Here is a 26,548-nt window from a genome sequence, read left to right on the forward strand (position 1 = left end):
CCTCTGTACTGTTTGCTGCTTGAATTGGAGGCGCTATGCTGAAAGCTGTTGAGTCACCTGATACATGAACTGTTTGTTAAAGACTGTGAACAATCAGTGCTTTGTAGAGCTTTTGAGGAGTGTTTAGCAAGGTCACTTGCTTGTAGTTTCTGTCGTGGTTGGTCTGTCCTGAAACTAATCCTTGCTTATAAATGAACCTCTACAGACTAATTTTGTAGAATTAAACTGGATACCAGCTCAGCTATTTGCTTTGAAATGTTTCTGCTCAGATGGCTTCAACTGCTTATCTTAAATCTGTTGTGCATTTGCTTTGATAGACTGTTTCTAAATTCTCCGGTCTCCAGAGTATCTTTCTCATGCTTGTATCAGTCATGAATATTTTTATGCTATTAAAGTATGGGAATGAACATATTCTCAAAATGAATTCTTCCCTATAAAGGTGTTGCGTAGAAGCACAGATCTGAGGCATTGTCAGTCAATGATTCAGTTCTGGGTTTTGTGACATGGATATTTTTGCAATAGGTACAATTTGATAGGGTTTTTTTGTTAAATACCTTTCTTCTTTCTGTGGAAGAAAATCCTGTGGATCCTGTTCTGGCCTTCAGGCAGTTTCTGTTCCCCTACTGCGCTGCAGTTCTCCATGTGCGTTTTCCAGAATGTCTCTAGGCTGAATGGCTGGGTAGCTAATCTTCATTAGTAGCCACTCAGGTATTTTTTTTCTAGCTGTGTGCCTTCTTCATTGGAAAAAGCACTCATGAAAAGCTAGGTGGCTGAATGTTGTGTTGAAATCTTGTTGCTGGAATTCAATTTTACAGAGGGAAAGTTTGCTTGCTGTTACAGGAAAAAATTAATTCAACTTTGGCTTGTCGTTGAGACCAAACAGGTTTCACATGAGTAATCACACTGTGGTGAGAGAGCGCTCTTCTGGGCACATGGAGGCAGTGAACAGCTCCAGGAATGGTTTTCACATATCAACTAAAGCAAAAGTATGCCTAGCTGCATCTGTATTTCTGTAGTCGTAGTTGTCTTTCAGCTGTAATGTGTGGGTCTGGAGTGACCTACCACATAATTATTTACTACATCAAATACACAGAGCTGTGCACATGCAGCTCAGCTCTTTTGTTTAAACCCTCGATACTGACTTTGAGCTTTGCTAAGCTGACTTGACTTACCAAGCTGCTCTGATATGGCAGAGGAGAGACTTGTTCATCGTCCTGGTGAAGTTTGCAAACCCATCATGTATACTCATCAGTTAGGCAAGATCTGGACGGAAGAAAGGGGGGTGGGAAAGAGGTCAGTGCTATCCTCTGGATCAGTGTGAGCATCGAGGCTTCACTAAAGGCATTAAGGTTAGCAAATGTGATGCCCATCTATGCAAGAAGAGCTGGAAGGAAGATCCAGGGATCCAGACTGCAGGCCTGTCAGTCTGATCTTGATGCAGGGAAGGTTATGGAATGGGTCATCCTAACTGCCCTCACACAGTGTGTACAGAACAACCAGGTGATCAGGCTCAGTCGGCATGGGTTTACGAAAGGCAGGTTCTGCTTGAGGGAAAGGCTGGGGATCTTGTCTACCTAGACTGTAGTAAAAACTTTGACACTATTTCCCACAGCATTCTTCTGGAGAAACTAGCTGCTCATGGCTTGGACAGGTGTACTCTTCTCTGGTTGAAAACTGGGTGGGTGGCTGGGCCCAAAGAGTGATGGTGAATGGAGTTCAGGTCCCTCATTGCAAGGAAGCCATTGAGGTGCTTGAGCAGGTCCAGAGAGGGGCACCAAAGCTGGTGAAGGGCCTGGACCACAAGTGTTATGAGAAGTTGCTGAGGGAACCGGGGTTGTTCAGCCTGGAGAAAAGGAGGCTCAAGGAAGGCATTATTGTTTTCTACAACTGCCTGAAAAGAGATTGGAGTGAGGTGGGTGTTGGTCTTTTTTTCCAAGTAATAGGTCAAGAGGAAATGGTCTGAAGTTGTGTCAAGGGAGGTTTAGGAAAAACATAGGAAAAGTCTTTTCACTGAAAGAGTTATCCAGCATTGGAACAGGCTGCTTGGGGAAATGCTGGAGTCACCATCCCTGGAGGTATTTAAAAGATGGTAGACATGATGCTTAGGGGCATGGTTTAATGGTGAACTTGGCAGTGCTGGGTTAATGCTTGGACTCAACCTTATAGGTCTTTTCCAACCTAAATAATTCTGATGCTATATATATCCTTGTATGAATGCATGACCTGGGCAGTGATAGGAGACACCAGGAAGGACCTTGGACTTTGAGGTAGGGAAGGAATGAAGACCTTAACATTAAGTGTATGATATTCCTTGTTTAAACTTTGGTTGTTCATTCATGCCATCCTTCCATGAGTTCCTGAGCCAGCGAGTTAATTCTTTAAAAAATTAAAAATCCTCTTGTATCTCTCCATGCTGAAAATTGGTGTCTGTTAGTAGAGGAGTTAACAATTCAGCTCTTCATAACTTGAATATTTGATAAGGTAAAATTGCTTTTCTAGAAATTTGAGCCTGTGTTCTTTTGCTCTTTTGATTAACTGTTTCTTGGTTGTTCTCTCTTCCCCTCCTCCTCTTGAAAATGGGAGCTGAATTAAACATGTACTTTCAGATAAATTTTTTGCTGCTTCACTTTCACAGACTTTGAAAACGAAGATGCAGCAGCCATATTTGTCAGAGGAGGGAGAGGTTGTCAGGGACATTCTTGTTTACTCTGTCAAAACTGAAAAATGCTACAGATCAGTGCTCACATTTATGTCGGAGCAGCTGCAGTACTGGGAGTAGCAACTAGTCCTTTTTTCCTGGACACAAACAGGTTTTTAAATAGCTCAGTATTTAAATCCATGCCTCTTGAAGCATGAAGCAATAGACTTCTTTTTAAGAAATGATGATTTGCACCCGGAAGCACTGCACCCCTTAAAACATTCAGTGTTAAGATTTTCTTCTGCATCTGGAGCTCTCCTCTAACGTGAAATAGGGACTATTACAAAATAAAGTGTTCTGAAAGCATAACTTCCGGGGGGGAGGGGGAAAGTGCATCTTTTGTCACCATTAATGTTAGAAGCATTTAGAACTAAAAAAAAAAAATAAAAAAAAAATAAAAAAAAATCCCTGTATTAGTTTATAAGAGTCTTACCTGTCACCATCCATGTCTAAATCATTCCATGTGTAATTCAAATACTGCATGCAAGCAGGAAGCCATATGCCTTCTGTTTCTGTGGTGTGGTTGTCTTACAGTCGGGGCATGAATGTAGGTACACGTGATACCTTTTCTCATAGGACTTCTGAATCTTAGAGCTGTAGCCTGTGTTGAATTACACCTATACACCATATCCATCCCCAAATACTAAGGCCTTTTCCATTAAGTTAGCAACCAGTCAGGACTGATGTGGGTTAGGTTTCAGAGAAGCTCTACTGAAGATGTTCTGGGGCTTGAAGGGGTGAGCTACTTAACAGCAAGTTGAGAAGAGTAACTGGTGTTTGATACCAGTGATGAGGAGCACAAGAGTTACATGCTTGGCAGATTACTGATGTTTGAAGAGGCGTAAGGTAGTGTGGGGATTTTTTATCTTCAATTTGTGGGAAAGAACTTTCTCTGAGTGTGCACATCTGTTCTTTGTATTAATGTGATACTGCATGCATGGATTATGGTACATGATCACAACACAGTTCACATTCATATTTGAAAGCCAAGATGTAGAAAGAGGATAGGAAATGTGACAAATCATCTGCTAATGAATGTGGGTGGTCATGCCTAGGACCATGAGTAATTGTGTACTTATGGATGGGTAACAAAAGACTTCTCCAAACCTCTTGGTGATGACTGTGGTTCTAAAAGGCAGCTGTCCAGCTACTTCTATCCTGAAGTCGCTTCTCTAAATAGAAGAGGATGCTTGAAACTCTGGTCTTGTTCTCTGGCATGCTGGAGAAAAGGACTGTTAACTGGAAAGAAAATTAGTCAGAAGTAGCACATGGTTGATGGCTGCTAATAAGCAGGGCCAGTACTAGAGCCCACACTGTTCAGAATATTCTCTGGAGACCATTCAGGACATAAAGCATGTCCTCAGCAAAACTGGGGATAACCCTAAATTAGGAAAGGTGATTCATATGCTGTATAGCAGAGCTTCAGTGCAGAGGAACCTTAATAAACTTGAAGATTGAGCCAGCAAAAACCTTGGGAAACTGGGCAAGGTGCAAAGCCTTACACCTGTGGTAGAATAAAACCCCATGCATTTGTATGTGCTGGAAGGTGACTGTGTGAGTAGCCATCCTGCTGAAAAGGAGTTGCTGTGATGGTGGATGGTGTGCTATGAGCCAACAGCACAAGGTCATCTGAGTAAGCAAAATGGTACGGCAAGGCTGTGTTGGGAAAAGTGTGGCTGGCAGATGAAGGGCAGTGAATTATCAGCTCTGCAGTGATGAGTCTTCACCAGCAGTGCTGTATAAGTCAAGGGGGTGAGTGTGTCACCCCTGACTTGTTCAAGGGGGTTCTAGGGAAATTGGAAATAGCAGAGAAAGATACTGAGATGTTCATGGGCATGGAGCATGTGGCTAGCAAGGAGAGGCTGAGGTATCTGCTTGTTTAGTCTGACAAAGAAGAAGCAAAGTGGTGACATTAATGGTAGCCTACAAATAGTTAAGCCTGGCTCTTAAGACTATCTTTGCAGTTAGTCTTTCTATTGGTAGTGACAGTGTAAGGTTCAACAGTTAGCCACAAGTTCAAGCTCTGCAGGTTAGTACATGAAATTGGGAAAATCCTTTTTGTTTTGGAGCGTGGTGCAGCACTGGAACTGGTTACCCTCTAACATGACTCTTCTTGGTGTTACACTGCAGTAGCTGGATATATCCTAAAAGCTGATTTTGTGTCCTTATAAGGTACATCATAAACTATAGGAACTATATGGTGAGAGGGAGATAGTTACAAAGGGGAGAAACTATTACTCCATGCCTACAGATCCTTGTAAGGCTCACTTTTTATATACAAACTTTTCTTTCCATGTGTCCAACAGTGTGTGAAGAGACCAAGTGTTTCTGCAGGAACTAGAGCATCATCTAATATTTCATGTATTAGAAAGGTTGTGTCTTTTCTCTAGTTCTCTTGGACTGCCCTTACTTGTCAGTAGACACAAATACTCTAAATATGGCGAGGAAACTTGCACCTTTTGTTTAGCTTAACTCTGCCTTGGGTGAAGTTCCCTCTCCTAATAATGTGCTGACATTTATCTCTCTGGCCTTTGCTTCGCATCCTGTTCTTCCTGTACTCTCTATGATAGAGGTCAAGGCTCCAAGCAGTTGTCCTGTGCTTGCTCTGGTTATCTTGTCTGCTTAGGAGAGTTGTTGTTAACTTTATGCATGTCAGCTTCTACATGATAGGTATGCATTGCTCAGAATGTAGTATAATGCATAAGAGTTGCCTTGTCAGCTGTTGAGAAATTCTCTTCATGACCACAAATAAATACACATGGGATCTGTCTATAAAGCCTGTACAGTTCAGCTGATGCAGTCAAAAAAAAACAGTTATGTACACTTATGAGAGAGCAACCACAACTGTCAGCCTTGCTGTGATGGGGAAGGGTAGTTGCTTTGATGGAGAAGAAACTGAGCCAGAAACTTTGGTTTCCTGTCGTTCTCTCCGCCTTCCTCCCCCATTTTTCTTTTAATGTGAATACAGGTTTTGGGGAATGGGGAAGTTGCTAATGTTAATAGTCATTGACTGTAATGAGTTTCTTCATATCCTGATTCCTATTCCAGAGTCTGGTAGACAGGCAGTCTGAATGGTAGTTTTCAGTGTGTTTTAGACCATTAAAACTGCCTTTCTGCTGAATGGGTATTTGGCCATAAGCTCTGGATACCTCATTAAATACTAAATTAAGAGGCCTTATGCAGATTCATTGTTTTTTTGAAGTCAAAGCCAAAAATTTCAGGGCTGTGAACATTACTTTGAAAAGCCTTTTTAATAATTTTGTGCAATAAATGAATCAAGGGTGTTGGCGCAGTCTTTCTTTTTTAATGAAAACCTCTCATATCTGGAAGATACACCACATAAATGTGTCACTGACCTGCTGTAAAGCCACATATTGGACTTTTCAGCATCTTTTTTTTTTTTTTCAGATGTGTCTGATTAGATTGTTGCCTGAAATTAATTTTCCTTCTATTCCATCAGTTTTCACATATGAATAGCTCCTGTTTTACACTGAATTCAGGTTTTCTTATCTCTGTTGATGTTTCAGTCACATAAGGGCAAAGCAAAAAGGAAATGCAGCACATGATGTGATGGATATAGCAATGTTGTGTCTAACACAACAGCAGGGAACCAGCTACCAAAGCATTGGGTTGCTCACTGTATCTGTACTATGCAGTGCAGCTTTTTTGGATGTTGGTTTTCATGGTAGCTGCGTAGTGTTATGCTTGAGCTGACTGTATTTCGGGAAAAAGGAGGGAAAAGGCAACTGCAAGAAGCTTACTGTGGAGAAAGATAAGTCTCGGTTGTACTGCATCACTGAAGCTACACCTCTCCATAATTTGCCAGTCCAGCACATGAGCATGTGCGCCTGGGTGCTAGTGGCTGGACTTCTTGTCCTGTTCGGAAGGGAGTTGCTTAGTGTTTTCTGCTGGCTAGTTTTATTATGGGGCACATAAATACTTAATGTTGATCTGCAGATGGAAAACCAAGAATTGATCATATGTTTTGTAAGCCAGCAGTAACATTCTACCCCTTTCTATACTGCTGCTGGTTTGCCTTTATGTTTTTTTACTAGCAGCCTTTTGGGACCCATGGCTGTCTGTTATTCATGTCTTGTAAAAGCCCCCTTGCAGGTTATATACATACCTAGTGAACAAACTCTTTCATTAGTTTATGGGGGCTGTATGAATGACTTACCAGCTCTTCTAAAGCTAGGACAGCTTCTGTTTTATTGTAACTTTGAAAAAGAGTGTATGAAGTGTGGAAATCTATCTAGCTGTGTTAACCATAGTGAAAACTTGTCACGTGGCTGCTGTGCTCCTGCATGTCCCTTTCCCAACCTCACCTGGGACAGTATAACCTCTGCATCACAGGGGCAGTCGCAGAGCACAAACTGAACACTTTTTATTGTAATGGAAGAAAACATGTGTGAAATTGTATTAACTGGTGCAATTTATGGCTGAACACCTAACTAGAAATAGGTGGCCATGAATATTATTTTTTCAGAACTACTTACTCCACCAGAGAATGTTGATTCTTAACTGACCCTGCTGCTAGTGCTGTCACAGAAAGGGTATTGTGGTGGGAACGGTAGTTTGCTTGGTTAAGAGTTGCACTCTGTGTAGGTTTTTTCTTTCTTGAGAAAAATCTGAATGTGTTTTGGAGTAGCACACTTAGAGTGACAACTAGTGGAGGCCATGGTTCACTTTTCCAGTCATTCCCATTTGGAGTGCTGGCTGTACGTGTTGAAGTAAACACCATTAAAGTATGTCTGCCTCTTCCTGAATTTCAGAAAATAGATTACAAAAGCTGTTGCTTTCCATTCTAATGTTCATTCCTGGTTCCAGCAAATAGTTGTTATTTAATAATTTTGCCTAATACTGAGCTTAGTTATATCTTAGGGGCATGAATATGTAAGTAGTACATGACCACAGCATCATGTTTGCTTCCTCTTTGAGAATTTGCTAAGACAGCTATGACTCGTTTCCTGAACACAGCTTTGTATGAATGCTAATGTACAGTGGTTCTGTAGCTTCACCTGTTTGTGCCTAAAAGAATGTAGTTTTCCCTCTCAGCGAGGCCCTGTGATTGTTATTTACAGTGGATCCATCAGTACAATTCGGTGTGGTGTCACACAGGGGTTGAAGCATAGCTTGCTATTTCTTTAACTGGCTTCTCTGTTCCTTTCTTGCAAGAGAAAAATAATATCTTGTCAACCTGATCTTGTCATGCTATTTCGAATTCCTGTATGTGGCAAAACCAGGAGCAACAAGGGTGTAATTAAAAGCTATCAAGCTTCAATACAAAGTAAGAACAAGTAGGATGAGGACCTTAGATTTAAAATGGGTTGTGATGGAAATAATAAAATGTATCATTGCTTCAGGAAAGGTCAGTTGGACCATCTTTTGAAAATACAAGAACAAGGAAATACTGGGTAATGACTATAAAGCTTGATTTGATCATAGGAAGTTCTGCTTTCTTGTCAAACTTGGTGTTATATGGGATTGATTTTTCTTCTTTTTAAGTTATATTTTTGAACTGTGTTCAAAACTAGGCTGTATAAGGTTGCAGGATAAGCCTTGAAACCACAAATCAACCTTTAGCTGACTGGAAAGGGGATAAATGTAATCTTTTGAGAAGCTGATCCTTTTTTGTCCATTTATAGGATTTTTCTTACGTGTGTTGTTAAGTATTGGGCAAGATGCAGCAATGACCAGATGTACTATAGGACTAAGAGATGAGCTGTACTGTGGATAAGTCTTGTCTCCTACACCGGACTGAAAGAGGCGTTACTGAAGTTCTTGAGCAGTGTACATATTTTTGCTCTCTAATAGCTGATAGATAATGTATGGTAAGCTGATAACATGCCAGCTCACATGGACTAGAAAATTGTTTATTTCTCTTTATTAGAAGCAATTCAAGTACTACTTAAACCTAGATTAAAAAAAAAACCAACCAAACAAAAAACAACCCAAATATTTAGCTTGAAATTATGCAGTTGATCTCCACATGTGTCTTGGCAGATGAAACATGGCATTTGGGAGTGAATGAATGTTAGAAACATTTTATTCTAGTGCTCCAGCTCAGGGTACTTTTTGCCTGTGGTGGTGATGAGTGAGATGCTGAAATAAATGAGGACAGGCTCCATTTGGGAGGTGAAACCTCTAAGTCATACCAGAAATGTGCTATCTTCATGTAGTTATGGGTCATTAAGGTAAAGAGAGAAGTTCAGTCAAGGGGTCTGAAACGTATTAGACTCTCAGCTATCTAATATCTTAACCTGTGCCACTGTGTTTGGATTTAGTTTCCTCATACACCCTAAATCTTATGTTAAGAAGCAGCACTGACAGGGTTATAAGCCTGTAAGCTGATAGCAGCTAGACCATGCTTTATTCCTCTCTGCCTGCTGAGGATGGTCTGTCAGCACTTACATGTCACTGTTTTAGTCTCCGGAATTGATGTATAATTAAGCATACCTGTTTCAGTGCTGTATGAATGGTGTTAATCCATGTGACCTATAGACATGTCTGTTAGTGTTTTATTTTGACAGTAGCGTGAGAACTGACCACAGAAGTGCTTATCCTTTATATATTACAGTTTTGAAGCATCCTTAATGTAGTGGTAGCATTTGGTGCTACTCTGACATCTGGATGCTAAAACCAGAGGACAGAAGTTCTGGGGGTGTTCATGGTGTTTTGGCTAAATTAATGTGGCTTTCGCTTTTCCTAGTAGAGGCTGAGGCACATGAGCTAATAATGAAACTTCAGGAAGTGGGGGGGGGATGGTTTCTGTAAGCTCTCACTGGGAGAAATTCAGGTTCAGTTGCTTGCGATTTTGCTGCTTTAAACATTCTTCCTGCAGTGCAGCATGCTTCTTGGCTGTTAAGCTTCAAGTTAACTTTCTTCTTTCTAGACCTGGGAACCAAAGGAGCTCTATGGGACCACAGCTCCAAGTTACTTGCATCTTACTTTCAATGCAGCATCTTCATGAAACTGTATTTCTCTGGGCTGCATTAAACATGTAGTCCTTCGATCAAAGCAGAAACTCTTCAGAGATGCTCTCTCCTAGTTGCTGGCTGAATTACTTGGAATAAATGTATTTAACACATTTCTTCTTTTGGAAATCGTTTGAAAAACTGTTTTTTAAAGACTGTTTTCCACATGAAATTTTTGCCAGAAATAATATTGAGAGAATGTCATTATTGGATGACAGGTCACCTTGTTCAGTAATGTTTAAAAGCATCAGCTGATCAGTAGAAGCAGAATAAAGAAGGTGTGATGGTGTGGCTTGGTTTTTTCTTTTTTTTCTCTCTTTTTTTTTTTGCCCCCCCCCCCCCCCCTTTTTTTTGGTAAATGCATTTTTAGAAAGCAGAGGTCATGCAAACAATTGCATGACTTAAGCAAACATCCTGGAAAAACAGATTGTAAGCTGTCTGCAGATCTTATTCAAATAAAGATACTTTTCCTGTGCGCTCTTCCTTTCCTGCCCATTTGCCTAGATTTCTTCATTGTGGTAGTTCTTAAAACAAATGCATAGTTGTTGATTACATTAGCTATATACTTCTGGGAGTAAACACTGTGTCTGTATTGCTGAATGGATATACACAAATCCAAAAAGTACATTGACCTCACTGAGGGAAAACAAGCTTTACCGAGGCAGGCCACAGAAGTTTGAACAGCTGTCTTTGTACTCCATTAGATTGCGTTCTGACATACCTCTTTATCACTCTGGGAGGCATTTTACTCCTCACCGACACCGCTCTCCCTGATGAAGGTTAACTAGCAATATACTGATCCCAGCCACTTCCCTGTGCAGTCAGGTTTATTGTGGAAGTTTAGTAACTCTTCAGTGTGTGTTTAGCTGATCACTATTGCACAGGTCAGTGGGCAGGCATGCAAGAGTCATGGTGGTTCAGAGGCTTGTAATCCACCATGTTGTTTAGAAGAGCATCTTTACCAAGGCATCAGTGGCCCTTCCTCAGCTATAAACATTTGTCAGTATTTATGTAGTGTATATGGAACTTTTGCCTAAAGTGACATGTAAGAGATGGCCAGTCTGGTGGATGGGGTTTTGTTTGTTTGTTTTTGTTGTTGTTGTTGTTTGTTTGTTTGTTTTGTTAGGGTTTTTTTTTTAATTATTTTTTCCCCTGCCATTCTTTTGTGCCAGTGTTTTGCTCTCTGCCCCTTGCCTTGGATTTGTTGTCTTAATTATCCTGGATGCAAGGTCTAGAAAACTAGACCTCTGCCTGCTTTTCTACGGGCTTCTTCATGTGTGTCACCCCCAATGGGTTATGCTCCTCACTAAGCATTTGTAATCAAGTTTAATCATTATGCTAATAGCTGCACAGTGGAAATGTCTAATTTCTAAACACATGATCAGTGTGACTAATGAATTTACTGCAATGGTAATGGGATAATGCATTCAGCAGAAGGAACATAGTGATGTCCTCTCTCTGCCTACGCACAAGACTTCCCTTCCTGACTTGTACTGCCTTTCAGCCTGTTATCAGGCTGGAGCATTTGTGTTCAAGTGCACTTTCCCAGGATGGAGCCAAGAACTTGCTGTTGGGTGCATGCACATACAAGTCTGAGGTGGCCCTGGAGGAGGGTTGCCTGCTGGCATGGTTTCTTCTTGGGCCAGTGTCTTCTGCCAGAGTGCTTGGCTTTAGCCTGGAAAAGTTCTGGCTGGAGAAGGCTGTGGCTCACTACAGACTAAGTGCTGCTAGGACTGTTGAGGCTGTGTGAATGTCTTAACAGGCTTCCTTGTGCAGTGCTATGGAAACTGGGATTTCAGAAGTTTGAGTGAAGTTTGTGATGCTCATAAGCTTGTCCTCTGTACCTTCGGAACAGATAGCTGGTTAATGAAGGGGGTTTGAGTAATGGGGGACTCTGTGGAGAGAGAGTTGAACTATCTTGTTCTTTGTTTTTGAAAACAAAAGTGAGGAGTTCGTCAGATCCTAGTTAAAAGTGACTATTAAAGAGACAAGGAAGAGCTCTATAAAAATAATACACAAAAGGTAGTAGTATGGATAGTAAGTTAATTGCAGAGTGGAATAATTATGTTGAAAACTTTTAAGGGGGATCTATAGTGACCAAGGTTTGCTCCTGCTATCTTATTTTACTGATAAGACTCATTGGCAGTGGGGATGATAAGAAAAAACTGGTCATTGCTGGTTATCCTCCTGTGTGTTGTAATACGGTTGTTTGCCATAGAGACTTGCTTGCTTTGTACAAAATTTCCTTCCAAAAAATCTGTAACTTTACTAGTTCTCTTCTGGAGAAAATGCAGTCTTCAACCTTTCAACATTTAGGAAACAAGCGAAAAAGAAATCTCGTGTAATAAGCTGTTTGTGACACTAAGTCAGAAGGGTTTGTGATGTAGGTTATATGGCTGGTAGTCATCTGATGGCTATGTAATTAATACTCAGGAGTTACTCAATGTGATGCAGGCCCAGCTGAAAACCAGCAGATTTCCTACTAGCTTATGTCACTGCCATCAAATGGGATACAATCAAAGCAATACAGAAATAACATGGTGACTTGGATGGTTTGTAATCAAAACTATGTTGGCAGGTGGCTAAAGGATACTCGGTGTCATTTCCATGTATACTGTCTGTGTTTTATGTGTTAAGATAGCAGTCTGTCCCAGTATTATCAGTCTTAGACACCTCATAGACCCTGTATTTATGTGGAGAAGGGGGTACTTGGGAGAGGAATTTGTTGTGTGTTATGTGTAGCTTTTGCTTGTGTTTTTTGTTGGTTTAGGGTGGGTTCTTGGTTTGTGGTTTTAAGAAAAGTATGTGCCTAAATATTATTTCAGAAATTTTTCAAGGATAGGTTTTATGCTGGAGTTTTATTATTCTTTAGCATGATGATTATTTTGAGATACGCAATAAATCGTCTATCTCAACCATGTAATATAACCTTTCTTGTTGGAAAATGTTATTTTTGCTAGTAGAGGTGATAAATTAAGAACTAAAGAGGTGATAAATTAAAGCTCAGGCTACACTAGCGCACTTCTTTCCGTGTGTTGTGTTCTGCCACCCACTTCAACTTCAGCTTGAAATGCCAACTTACAACTAAGTGAGGGGTTTGGCTTTGGTTTTTTTTCTTTGTTCAGGCGTGAGCATTCTGGCTTGTCAGTATTCCAGCTTTAGCAGTTCCTTACCTCAGACAAACTTGAAGAAAGTTCAAACTTATTCTGCTGAGTTTATTTTTTTTCATGGGCTTTTTTTAGATGGTTTCCTTTTCAGCCACCTGCGGTGCGCTTTGCAATTGCACATGTTCATCTCCTACAAAGTTGCTTTTTTTGGCACACAAAATGCTTTTCGTTTGACATACAATTTTGTTCTACTCCCATGGTGGTTCTTTAGTGAGTCCAAACTACTGAAGAAGCTGTTTAATTTTTTCTTTATGTCCCTGTGCTTTCCTTCAGTCAAGAATATATTCAGATTTGTATGTTTTGTTTAATTCTAGGCAAGCGCGTTGCTTCCAGTAAGGAAAAGGGGACTCATTCAGCCACTTTAAAATGCTGAAATGCTCATGTGGGAGCTTGCATAAGCATATTTTGTTTCTTCTATTTATTTTTTTTAATGAGCCTACTCATGCATGCATGTCTTGAGGAATACCCCAAAAGGAATTTAAAATTACTAAAATCTAATTTCAGGTACTGAAATACACTCACACATACAGTTGGGATTTTGAGTTTGCATAATCAAAAGCATTTATCTGCTTTTTGTGCTTTTAAAGACTGAATATGAATGCAACGTGTTATGACTGCACATCCCAAATGTTGTTCTGTCAGAATCAATCAGTAGGATTGCACACTTGAAACGCTTCTGTTCTGAAGTGTCTTCTATTTTAAAGGCTGTTTTTAATCAGCAGATTTTTGCATTTCTGGCTTGTGTTCACATGTAATTAATAAGCCTTTGGTTTGATTTAGATAGTTTTTAACTCTAGAAACTCGTATTAGCTATGCAACTGATGTTAGCTTATCATGGACATGCCTACTCAGTTCACTGTGTAGAACATGTTATAGCTCACTGGAGGATCAGGGGTATGACCTTGGTAGTTCCCTTACCAGAATCCTGTCTCGGTGAAGGGAAGATAAGGGGGGCAGAGGGAGGACTGAATAAGAGAACTGTCCTTCAAAAAGGTGTTTGTCATATAGCATGAAGCTCAAGTGGATGGTTAGTAATCGTTAATGTGCCACATGCTGTGGTTTTTATCTGATGCAGAGCGAGTCTGTACTTCCCTGTCGTACAATGGTTGTGAAGTGGTGGTGTGTAGTGTTCAGCCACAGCTGAAACTCCAGTAAATACTGGAAAGCATAATCTAGAGTGACTGTGAAGTTTGTGTTAGAACAGGAATGACACCATGGAAGCTATTTCTCTCTCTCCACTCCCAGCTTTTATCCTGAAAAGCCGCAGATTTTAGGAGGCAAGTAGAAGATAATTGCAAATAATTTCCCTATCTCACCTTTTCTGTGTCCTCCCACAGAGATCTGCATTAGTGCTGCTTTTTTTCCCCCCAACCTGTTTATTATACTCACACTCTTGAAGGGGGAATTGAAGTAGCATTTGAATTTGAAAGACCAAAAAAGAGCTAGGATGCAGAAAATCATGTTGTAGTCTCCAGGAACATGTACCAGAGGTCCCTGGAGGGCTTGCTTTTTTAACGTTCACAAGTCATTTTTTATTGAAGTGAATATATGTTTGGTTTGCTCAGTTAAAATCGACAATAGGGTTTGCGAAAGCACAAGAACTCACTTCTGCATTTTCAGTAACAATTAAAAACACTGGTGGAAGCTGTTCTCCAGAGAGATTTTGGGTTTCTCTGTCACTGTGTTTCACTGTGCTCAGGGCAGGCAGCTGTGGCCTGCCTATACCTGTGCCCACCTACATTCTGTGTCTGTTCTCAAAGCTGCTGCAGGTGGGCAGCTCCAAGAAGCTGGCCCAAGCAGTGAATTGACTTGCTTGGTGTAGCACAGGAAGTCTGGCAGAGCCAGGAATAGAACTTCAATCTGCTGTTTTCCAGGCTCTTGCTCCCAGCCACAGACCCATCCCACCCCTTCCCTCCACTCGGCTGATGTCCCAGCAGACAGCCGCCTCCTGCACGTGGGGCCAGCTGCTTTTGCAGTACTGTCTGATCTCCATATTCCAGATGTCTGAAGTTCCATTTCCCCCATACTTATGTGAACTTCAGTAAAGTGCTGCTGGCATTTCACCAATGCAACGTGGAGGGGGGAGGACTGTTGTCTTAACTGTTTTCTTTCCATAATGAGGGCCTCTGTAGAGCTGTTAAAAATTTCTTCCTCTGTAAGACTTAAACTCCATGTGCCTTCAGTTGCCATCTGCCTGTCTTCCTTCCCACATCCCTCTCCCTGTTCCAAAAGATGCTCCTGCAGATACCCCTTCCTTATGCTCTGTGTTGACATCATCTTCCTTTCAGCTGGGGAAGGTGGAAGGCGAGGGTGTGATGAGATGCCCTTGTATCTCTCCATAGATGCTCCTCATTTATAGAGCCTAATTCTGTGAGGTGGCATTTCAAGAGTGACACTTGTTTCTTTCTGCTGCCCCATTTTATGTTCTTAGTGTCTTGCATCAATGTGCTCTGAAGTAGCTGTTGGAGAATAAAGTGAAAAGCTTCTTTCCTTCTGTCCTATTTGAAGTAGGAAAATGTGTCTTCCATAGCAGTCCTCCCATTTCCAGTTGGCACCAGGAAAGAAAAATCAGGCATGAACTCAAGCCTGGCTCTTAGATGAGTGGGCTAGTTTCTTTGCTCTGATTGTTGTCCTAGAATGTCATGTACCCGCTCCAAGCCCTTCTGGTCAGTACTTGCCTCTTGTCCCCTTTCTGCTCAGTTTCTCCAGCAGAATGTGTGACTAGATTTGCTAAGAGGGTACTCTGAAAAGCAGCTATATAACTCTTTAGCTGAACAGACCTCTCTTCCCTCTCCTTTTCAGTGCTGCTGTATAGGTGTATAGGTGTATGTGTATGTGCCACTTCACAGATTGTGTTTTGGAAATTTGGGTCTCTGAGTCAAATTCTCAGTGGATCCCTAGCCTTACTTTTGGAAGAAAGGCTTTCAGTTTCCTAACAGCAAGAGGGCTAAAGGTGAGGCTCTTTGTCTATGGCCAGTAAGCTTTAAGTCTGTTTCTCTAGCTGGTTTTTCAGCTTTTGGATTTTAATGAGGCTTATCAATATCCCTCCCCGCCTGTGTTGTTTTTTTTTTAAACATACAAGTGTTTTAGCACTTGCAAGCCCATGTTCTTTCAGTAATCAATTTTTTTGAAGGACACCTTGCATGGAGATTGGTTGGTGCTGGTTAAGAAAGATAATTCTGAAGCGGGACATGCTGCAACTGTTCGCAGTACTGATTTACAATCTGTGTTTCTGAATTCTTAAGCAATACAGCAAGCAAACTGTCCATGGTAAATGGGATAACTATGGTATACATCCTGGAAAAATACTTATGTAAAGGTAGAAAATATCTTCAGACCTTTGCTGAAATCTGGTCTGCCTTATGCTGATGGTGATTGCGAGGAGAATCTGAGAAAATCTGTGAGTAGATAAAAATGCTTGAATTCTTAAATCAAGGGCTATGCCATAGGATTAAACTGGCATTTAATCTGTGTTCAGACATAATTGATGAAATCTGGTGATGAACTGTCAAGATAAAACACTGCCACCACTTTTCAACCCTCCTGATATTAGGTGATATTAGTAAAATACACTGTTAGCATTATGTTTTATATGTATATTTGTATACATAAACAATATACAATTTTAATATGTAAAATGTGTGAATTTACATGTGTCTTACCTGTGGAAACAAGACTTAGTTTCTTCCGTCTAGTGCCTTTCCCTCTCTGATAGCAAGCGTATTACAGACTGCAAGTTGCTCTATGTGTGTTGATGACCTTAGTTCATTGTGTTAATCTGCAAAAGCTCTTCTTTGTGAACCCTCTCTTCAGGAAAAGGAAGGTGGCATATCAGATTACATGGGACATGGTTTATCTGGCTCCCATAGCATTTTACCTTAAGAGGCCTGGATTTATGAGGACTTCAGGAGATGAAGCTTTCTGGAGAGCCTGTCCTACTACTGTAACTTGTGTGTATGCTGGAGTGAATGAGTGATGAACTTCTATAAACCTACAAGAAAACATTGCTGGATTTGTGGTTCTGGAAATACAGCTCTTAAATCTATTTCATTTGCTGTCTACATTGTCAGTACCAAGTGCAAAGCAAGCACACAAAGTGAAACTTGGATGTCTAAATGCTCCAGAGGTGACATGAGATGTCTTTCATGGTGCAGCTTCAGAATGCATGGCAGGATATCGTGAGGATTCTCAGATGATATTAAACACTGGTGTTCAGGCAGCTGACTTTTAGTGTTAGTGAAAATTGAACGATTGTATACTTGAAATAGTAAAGCCTTGAAATTCTTATATTTTTAAAAGAATTTGAGGAACTGGAAAAGGCACCTCTTTCTCTTTTTCCTGCAGTAACTCTTGCTTGTTTCTAGTACTGGCTTTCTTCTGTGGGTTGACTGATAAATTCGCAGTATTGAATTCATCTCTTGGGGGAGCTAGTAAGGAGAACCTTTGTCTTTTTTGCCATGAAAGTTAGCTAGTATAAAGCTTCTAGTATGGCACCTTCAGATGAAGATTTATTCAAACCTGATTAGGGACTTGAATTTCACACAACTGACGGTTAACTAGGCATGATAAAATGTTTCATCAGCCTTCTACCTTAGATACAGATTTGCCCCACCAGTCACTGATGTAAGAGGCTACTGCTTCTGTTAAAGTTTCTTTCAGGTTTACTGTATGCTTCTCAAATGTTGGTCAACTTAACTGATGTCTGTGCTGAAGAACTAGGAAGAGGCAGGTGCCCACCAAACTGCCCAGCTTTGGTATTTCTAGCCAATGGAATTGGCAGTTACAATTACCAACAATAGCAGAGCCTCATACCTTGGAAGAGATCTACATGGGAGAAATAAGTGCATGCATAACTATAAACAGGGGTAGGTGGTGCCAGCTGCACTGGCATTCTGCTTCTGCATCTCCAGTGAGGCCAGGCTTGCTTAGCACTTCGACTCTGCTGGACAAGTGTTGGAATCACCATCCATGAAAGTGTCAAATTTGTAGATGAGGCCGTCAGTGATATGCTGTAGTGGTGGTCTTGGCAGTCCTGCGGTAATGGTTGGACTTTATGATCTTAAAGGTCTTTTCCAACCTAGTAGATTATATGATTGTATAAAATTAATTCTGTAGATAAGCTCGTGAGTTCCTTGTGCTTTTCATGCTTGATGTGCCTTGAACCCTTGAATAATTGATCTTTTCTATAGAATATTTCTCTTGCAGTATAAATACGTTCACATTTCCCTGCAGGGAATATACTACATTTTCTTTTGAATTTCCTTCACAGAATAACAGCATAAAATGGTACTCTCCCTGAAGAAGTTAACTGTCTGGCTGAGCTCATTAAAGGTGGTGGTTTTATTGTTCTTTTTGTAGGTCAGGCTGACATTCTTGTAGGTAGTCTATGTGATGTGTGTTGTCCAGAATCTCTTCAGTGCTGTTATTCAATTAATAATAACTCATTTTAAAAGTCTAATTAAACATGCTTTACTTATGGAAATAGCAGTGGGGCAAATCTGTAGTTCTAAAACATGAACAGGTTAATGTTCTTAGCCTCAAGTTCTTTTCATTTCAGGGAAGCTCATTGTGTAGATGATATGTCAAGACAATGAAATCTGCAGTTTTGGAGAATGACAGTGAAGGCTAATATTAAAGATGAGTCTAGGAACCCATTACAAAGAATGAGGGTTTGTAAATTTCTTTTTCATTTTATTAAGGGATGCTGAAAGCACCTTGGTGTTTGTTTCTGAAGTTCTATTTCCTTGGGTTCGTGCTACAGTTTGTGGTCTGGGTATATGAGCTTGTAGTACTTCATAGAAAATGTGTATTTACTAGAAAAAGTTTGTTGGTGTTTGTTATAACGTTTGTAACATTATAGTAGGACAGATCTTAGCTTTCCTATTCAAACCTAAACAAGTAAACTTGGAATCCAGACAACTGACCCAGGGGTTGAGGAAGGAAGCTAAACTCCTTTCTCTGCAACACTCAGTCTCATGTATTGTATGGATTTATTGGCTAGGCTCTATCTGAAAGCTGTGTCTTTGCCCGGTATTTTGTGTAACATCAGGCTCAGTTTCCGCTGAAAGGAGGTCCATACTGGACAGATTGCTAGCTTGACTTGGTACATCAAATCTAGTGTTCCTGTTGGCTTGTCCTTGACTAGAAGACTTACTTTTTTTTTACTTATGCCATTCTTTTATACTGTCATCAGTGTCCTTTGGTTAAGGGAACTTCACTGCTCTCAGATACTAGAATGAACGAAATACTGTTCTTTGTTAACTTGTTTTTCAATAATGCTGGCTTTAGCCTAGATCATCTCAAGCTGGAAGTGACCTATAAGGATCAGAGAGTCCAACTCCCTGATCCTCACAGGATTACCTAAAACTAAATCATAGGGCTAAGAGCATCATGCCTTCCAAACCACTATTAAGATTTTATGAAATCTAAAGGGTACTGATGTAAATCTGTGGGTTTGGTGTAGTGAGTTGTCTTGTCCTTCAGGACAGCCTGAAGTTGGCAGTGCCTGGTTAGCTGAGTTGAGTTGATAGAGATTTTAGTTTTCTTTTTTATCCCTGCTCTCTGATCTGTATGTGCGTTTAGTGGGAGAAGCAATGGCTGTGTCAGTATCTGGCTTATAAATCTGAGTTGCAGTGGTTCAGGATTAAAAAGATTGCCAAAGCTTAAAGTTGCTCCCCCTCCCCTGCCCTCTCCCCCCCTTTTTTTTGGTACCCCAATATATGTGGGCTTTACTAAAATATTTAGATATCTTCAGATTAGCTTGGTCAAATGTACTACAGTTTGTTTCTTGTAAAGTGTTCGTCCTGGAACTGCATACTGTAGTGCATGTATAGGGCAGTATCCGGAGCACAAAAAAAAAAAAGAACAACTATTTGCTGTATCATTGCTGTGCTGCAGTTGGCCTTGAGGCTACTTCTGAGGAAGCAAACAGTTAAATTTTAACTCTACATCCTGTTTTTCAACTGTTGTGGGTTTTTGCCTTTTTTTTTTTTTTTTACATATGGTTTGCAGAAGACAGATAGCAGACGCAGCTAATCATTAACAGTTCCTTCAACCTCCAAGCTTAGCTTCGCTTCTGGGATTAGCTGGCGTGGTCCCTAGCACCCAGTTGTAATGGCTAGGACTTTGTTTGATGGCTTAGTGAAATTTGCCTCCCAGAGGAAACATGTTGTTCCTTTGGAAGGGCTCTCTTCTCCCACTTCTCCAAATCAGTGCAAAGCTGGACTCTTTCTAGCTGGATTATGTTGTCTAGGAGTGAGAACCCCATCCGTATCTTCCAAATTTTTAATTATGCTACATGTTTGTTTCAGCATAGGCCAAACATACTTGAAGCTGGTCTGTTACTAACAAGTGATCCCAGCTGCTTAGCTTCCCTACCTTCTAGTTTGTGACCGTCAGCCCCATTGTCCCAGCATTGGAGCAACCAGGTGATGATGTGCTCCCCTGGTTGATGGGTAAAATCTTTTTGCATATTCCATGGCTTGGTTGAGGTCTGGGGTTGAGAAGTCACCTCTTCTTCCTCTGACTCACATAATAATAACAACTCTTGATCAGATGCTGACCCATGTAGTAAGTGCATTGGTTCTTCATCTTTCTTCACTGCACAGGTTGCTTTTTCTGCCTCATTTGCTTTTCTTCTTCTATATAGGGGCAACCAGTATTGGCATGAATTGGTCCTCTGGTTTAGCTGCAGTGATTATCGCTGTGGTTGGAGTGGCTGCAGTATCTTGTTGGGGTTGGTGCAGCCACTGTGCTTGGGGTTGGAGTAGCTGTGTTGTCTGTTGCTTTGCCATCAGAGTTTGAATAGCTGCTGTAGTTGTCACTGGGGTTGGTACATGTGGGGAGCTGGATAGATCATCTCTCAATTGTTTGAACTCTTGGGACAGTTTTTCCACAGCTGAAATGATGGAAGGGGTGAGATTGTCTTCTAACTCTTGGAGTTGACAAATTATTTCATCTACTGTTGGTGGTACTGTGTCATTGCTGTAAAGTACAGTGAAAGAAGAATCTTAGCCCAAGCCCCCCACTGTAGTAACAAGCTAGTGCTTGTTAACCTGTATTAACCCAAGCTAGTTTACCATGCTTTGTTCCTCTCCATCTTTGGTTAAAAATAGGTTTTGTGCATGAAATCACAGGCTAACTACTATTTCCTGTCTTGTTACTGTATCAGAGCAGACACAGCTGCAAGTGCCACATGTGGCCACAGCTTTGAGAAAGGTCTATCTTGGATATACCTTTTTGTATGTGGTTTGGCTGTCTTGGGAATTGACTGTTGTCTGGCTGCATAGCTATGCTATCCTGCTAAAAATTGCTCGCGTTACGGGTTTTTCCTTTTGGAAGGGAAAAACATTGCCTATGATGAAACAACAAACTTCCACATCAATATCAAGCAAATAGATTTTAATAGTCGTTCATTTATGGGTTTATGTGCTCTGTGTTGCTTGATGATCACATAACAATAACATGCGGTCTTCACAAATCTAGAGAAAGTAATGTCTTCTTGAAGAAGCAAGATGCTGTGTAGTAGGTGATGGGCAGTATATTGCTCTGAGCAAAGCATATGCTGAGAGCCTTTGTTCTGCATAGGGGCAAAACACCGCCTTGCTTTTCCAGTGTACCAGATGTGATCAGAGCTGCAGTCACATTTGCTTTGAACAGTGAATTAGTTTCTTGCACAGGCATGCCTGCATGCCATTCAGGATTTATACATGTGCCCTAAGTTGCTGGCTCTGCATTTTGATAGAGATAGTCTTCTCTTTGCTTGGTGCTTCCAGGCAGATCCATGGAAAGACTTTGCAAATAGCTGTTCTATATTTAATTTTGGTTGTGCTGTCTGATATAGTTAATATATGCTCTTTTCCTGTTTAAGGGGTTTTTCCACTAACAACAATTTGTTGCAAGATTACTTAAGTAATTTTCCAAAGCATGTATAGAGCATCTGTTCCTGGAATTTCTTATGCTCTGCTCTGGTAATTTATGGAATTTTCATTGTTCATTGCAGGGAGGAAAAGTTTGTCTTTATGGACTACCTTCTAGGAGAAGATACATGTTTTTGTACTGTGAAGGGCTTTGTTTTGTTTCCTGTTTTTCTCTTCACATGAGCCTTAAGAGAACTCTTAGCATAAAGGTGTATTTTTGTCCATCCACTGAACAAAAAAGGAATTTGCTAGTAAAACCACATTAGAACAGCAGATTAGCAAGAATGAAGCAGAAGCATAGATTTTTAGGGGCATAGTAGTATTTTAAAATACTCTTATTTAAAACATTGTAGTATTTGCCTTAAATTGACATTCTCCTCATCCTCCTATATTGCTGTCTTGCTTAAGTGACTCTAAAGTTTTGGTTGGTTTTTTTCACCTATGTAGTGCTTATGTATTATAAAATATGAAGAGTTTGTGTGTCATCAGAGAGTTCTGTAAGTTAGTTTGAGACCTGGTAGTATCACTGAACAAAAGAGGTCATGTTGTTCGGAGGAATTGGAACATATAGCACTCAGCTAATATTTCTTGATCTTGCTGAAAGCAAACTGTAAGTCAGAACTAATATGTATATTTTAGTCTCTAAAAGGGAAAGAACAAATAATAGCTAGAGCTGAAGAAATAAGGGTAGTCTTATTCTTAAATCTTCTTTCTGTTGTCTGTGAAATTGGCTGCCAGAGCAAACATAGGTGCAGTAGCTGATCTCTTATACTGCTTGATGTATAGGATTGTCTCATTTGAAAAGGTACTTTTTGTTCCTGACTTTGGGACTTTTTCAGAGCATGAGCGTTTAGAGCAATAAAGTTTGCTCCAAAGCTTTATTGGGATATTTAATAAGCTTATTCCAAATAAGCCAATGCAGACATATATACTTAAGGTTTTGTGTTGCTCTGGTTGTGTGCTTCTGAAGAAAACACCTTTTTGTGATGTTAAAAGTTGTCTGTTACTTAGCTATAAGCTGTGAAAACAAGCTTCCTTGATATCACTGCTTTTAGGTGCTTCTCCACTTGTGTTCCCCCTTGCAATCTATACAATGAAATGCCATGTATCAAAGCTGTTAAGGAGGATTTTATTTCTTTCTGCACTTGCTCAGGAATATTGAGGGTTATTTGAGTGTGTGCACCCATTAATGAAAAAAACAGCTCAGCTGACGGCATTTCATAGTGAACTCTCAATGCTGGCTTTCCTAGAAATGGCAATTTGCAAGATGCTTACCTTGCTTTCTTCATCTTGCCTTACACAGAACTAGATTGTAATAGAAACGAATTTTGTGCTTCATCTTTGACTCTGCTTCTCTAAACAAAACCTTGCACATCACAATCTCCATCTTAGATTAGGACATTTCTAGACACATACTGCTGAACAAGGACTTTTCTTTATTTCTGAACCTTTACTTTCTGTTTCCATGACAGTGTCTCTGTGAGGAATTGACACTTATGGACAAAACTGTTTTCCTTAGAAAATGGAACGGTTGCTTGATTGTTTTTGTTCAAAGTCACTTAGAGTGTGTTTTTTTTCTGTCAGGTACCATCTCCTGCAATGAGATCCTGAGGTTCTAGTAGGTGCTTTAAACAGTAAATTCAGTCCCTGAATCTTGAAGTAGGCTTCCTGGAGGTAGACTTCCTATGGCATCTGATGCTTGATTTGTACTCCTTCAGCCTGGGTTTAAGCAGTGGTTATATTGCATGTAGAAGCACGTGGCTGCTATACAAATCTTAGTTTGATCCTTCACAGACTGCTGAACTGACCGTTCTTTGTCTTAAGTGTTTTCTAATAAAATGCTTCAGCTTAGTGTATTTTTTATTCCTTTATTTACTTCTTTAAGTCTCTGTTTTATTCTTTTAGTAAAGCTGCTGTAAACAGTGTGACTGAAACTAGCCTCAGTGCTGAAATTAGCCATTCTCTTTGCAGACTTTTACTCTGATATGCACTGATGACTTTGCTGAAAGAAATTACGGCACAGACTTCCCAAGCTTAGTCCCCCCTGGGGCTGTGGGCAAATTGCTTAGCTTGTCTGTCCTGGTTTCCCAGCTGTGGAGTTGGAGTAATTCATGACTAGTGTCAGCCATAAGAATGGTGAGGGTTAATCTGCAAGGACTGTATCTGCATAGTGTCTTAGTGTCAAAGCAGTAATGTATAATTGTAATTTTATTATTAATATTGGTTATTTAATTAAAATGTAATCTTCAAACAGTGTTCATGTAGATTAAATTCGTTTCATCAATAAACTGGCATTCTTCCAGCAGCATTAACTCTGTTCAGATTCTTTGTCTAATAGTGAAACCTAAACATGTAGATAGCTCTGTAAAGAAAACAGCAAATGCCTAAAGAAACCTGTGCTTTCTTGTTTTTAATCTAGACTGTGGACATCCACAAAGAAAAGGTCGCTCGCAGAGAGATAGGCATTTTGACGACCAATAAGAACACATCAAGAACTCACAAAATTATAGCGCCAGCGAACATGGAACGTCCTGTAAGGTATATTCGAAAACCTATAGACTACACGGTGCTGGATGATGTTGGCCATGGTGTAAAGGTAAGAATACCTGGACACTTGAGGATTCCAAATAACACAGATCAGGAGATAGGGTTGGGGCATTAAAATGTTTAATTTGTTTCTGGTAGGAAGGATTGTGGGTTTGATACGCTCCCACACACAAACATTTCAATAACAAAACGGGTTTTGAGCAACATTTGCCATAACCTTGTGACTGTCAGTGGTAGTCACAGTGTCTGGACATAGTGGCTCATGATCTTAGGCTAATGACTTGTCAGATAAGGCATGACTGATTTTAAAATTATCACTCCTTCCTCCTCTGATTAAGTTGTCTCTGCCACTCCCTTTATTTCTTTCAGTATTGAGAAAAATTAAGTCCTCTGTTACAGGGAAACTGGCTGGTGGGATGAGGTTTTTTTTTGTTGTTTTTTTTTTGCAAGGATGGTCAGGAGAAAGGAGGTCAGCTACTTGGCATTTAAATCTGTGGCATTTGATGTTTCACTCCCATTCATGCTTTCAGACAGCCTTATTTTCCTATTCTCTAAATAGAAGACTTCATAACTTAATGTCTGCCTCCCTTGAAATGGTCATAGTTGAAATGAATTTAATTCTCCCTGGACATCTTTGCTTTGTATCCCCCTAGAGCAGGCCTTCCAGGTATATTCAGTTCACAACAATCTTCCCTTGAATGCCAATAAAAAGCTTCTCTTCAACACCCATGTATCCTCTAAGCTTGATGTGCTCTGGTCAGTCACTTGCTCAGCTACACCAGCCTGTCATGTGCCCTTTGAATTGCTGAGCTCTTGAGGAACAGATCTTTCAGAATTACTCAACACAAGAGTGCCAGGGTACTTCCTGCTTTGTAGTAACCCTCCAAATGCCCAGAAGGAGTCTTAATTCCAGCACAAATTAGAAAGCAGCTCTATACCATGACAGCTCTAAGATAGGAATTAACGGCATGACTTTGGATTATCTTTTTGATTGTATCAAAACCTTTACCTTGATTTGTACCAAAACCTTTACTAAACCTGTAACTCTCAGGGTTGTTTTATATGAATAATTTAAGCCAGACTGGATGAAACACAGCCCCTATATAGAAGCTTGAGAGATACGTCCTGGAGTGCTGTAAAATAGAAACATTGGGGTTAGTTAGAGAAATTGTTAATTTTTCAGTACAGTCTGCAATCGAGGAGATAGCTCTAGGAATAGAGAATATGGGAATCCACAGATTCCATGTCAGGATATTGGTTTCTGCTTTTAAGTGCTTCAGGGGTCAAGTGCTGTAGAAAACTTCTAAAAAGTAGAATAATTACTGTTAGTCTTGAAGGTGATGCTTTGCTGAACTGCTTGTGTTGTGCAGGCTCAGAATAGATTGCTTGATTCATGAACGCTGAAGCTGTTAAGGTGTAGCAGTTGCATTTTCTGGTGTGACTATTTGCTTTTAGGAGCACTGGTGTTTTTATTTAATGTGACCATGTTTGTTGGGGGCAGGGAAAATGAGGTTCTGTTTACCCATTTCCAGGCAGCTCTTATGTAACATTGTTAGTATAAAGGGCTTTTTTAAACCATTAGTGGTTTAATTCTGTATTAAAATTTTGATTTGTTCAGAGGTAAAATAGCTTCCAGTAATAACCAAATTACCATTTCATTACAAGCCAGCTACAAATTGTATCTTGCTGTTGTCTCTTTATTTAGTGATTTGCCTAAGTCTGGGGAAGGCATGAAGCACTTAATAGAAAAGTGATGTTGGTATTTTTTGTGTAGACATACTTGTTACGCAAACATTTAAAATAAGCTGCCAGACAGGCCTCAGGTGTAATAGTTCCAGATGGTTGTCATGCATTTGACATTTTCACCAGTGTTGACATTTACTGGACACACTGTTGAGAAAAGTGAGTTGAGGTAATGAAAGTCATAAGTAAATATTTTAACCATCATACTACTTGAGTTCCAAGAGTGTTACACAGATCATTGTTTTGAAGGAAGTAGTTTACTGTGTCTTCAAACCTAGATATAGCAAGTGCTGTCACAAGGAAATCAAACCAAAGCAACTTAAGAAACTGGATCAGGTCCTGTTGGAAGTCGTCTCAAATAGCAGATGATGCAGAGAATCTTGAGTTGCCTCTTGAACATGCAAATTAGGGGGAAGCATGCAGTAAATTGAATTACAAACTTTGTCTTGTCCAGAATGGTCTTGGAAGATGCTTCAGACTAAGTCTTCTTTTCTTGACCAA

The 26,548-nt window shown here is 40.2% G+C and overlaps 1 protein-coding gene across 16 annotated transcripts in view; it reads left to right on the plus strand.

Moving 5' to 3' along the window:
* The window catches only part of ABI1 (abl interactor 1), a 78,532-nt gene that overhangs the window by 24,920 nt on the left and 27,064 nt on the right, over window positions 1-26,548 (plus strand). For all 16 annotated transcript variants that reach the window (XM_061351155.1, XM_061351162.1, XM_061351188.1 and 13 more), the window contains exon 3: window positions 24,177-24,353. In XM_061351155.1, the coding sequence (XP_061207139.1) occupies window positions 24,177-24,353 (177 nt within the window). The remainder of the gene's footprint in view (window positions 1-24,176; window positions 24,354-26,548) is intronic.

The sequence above is a fragment of the Neopsephotus bourkii genome, unplaced genomic scaffold (genome assembly GCF_033783945.1).
Source record: "Neopsephotus bourkii isolate Nb327-2 ecotype Australia unplaced genomic scaffold, CSIRO-AGI_Nbou_v1 NB_53, whole genome shotgun sequence".
In the NCBI taxonomy this organism is placed as follows: Eukaryota; Metazoa; Chordata; class Aves; order Psittaciformes; family Psittacidae; genus Neopsephotus; species Neopsephotus bourkii.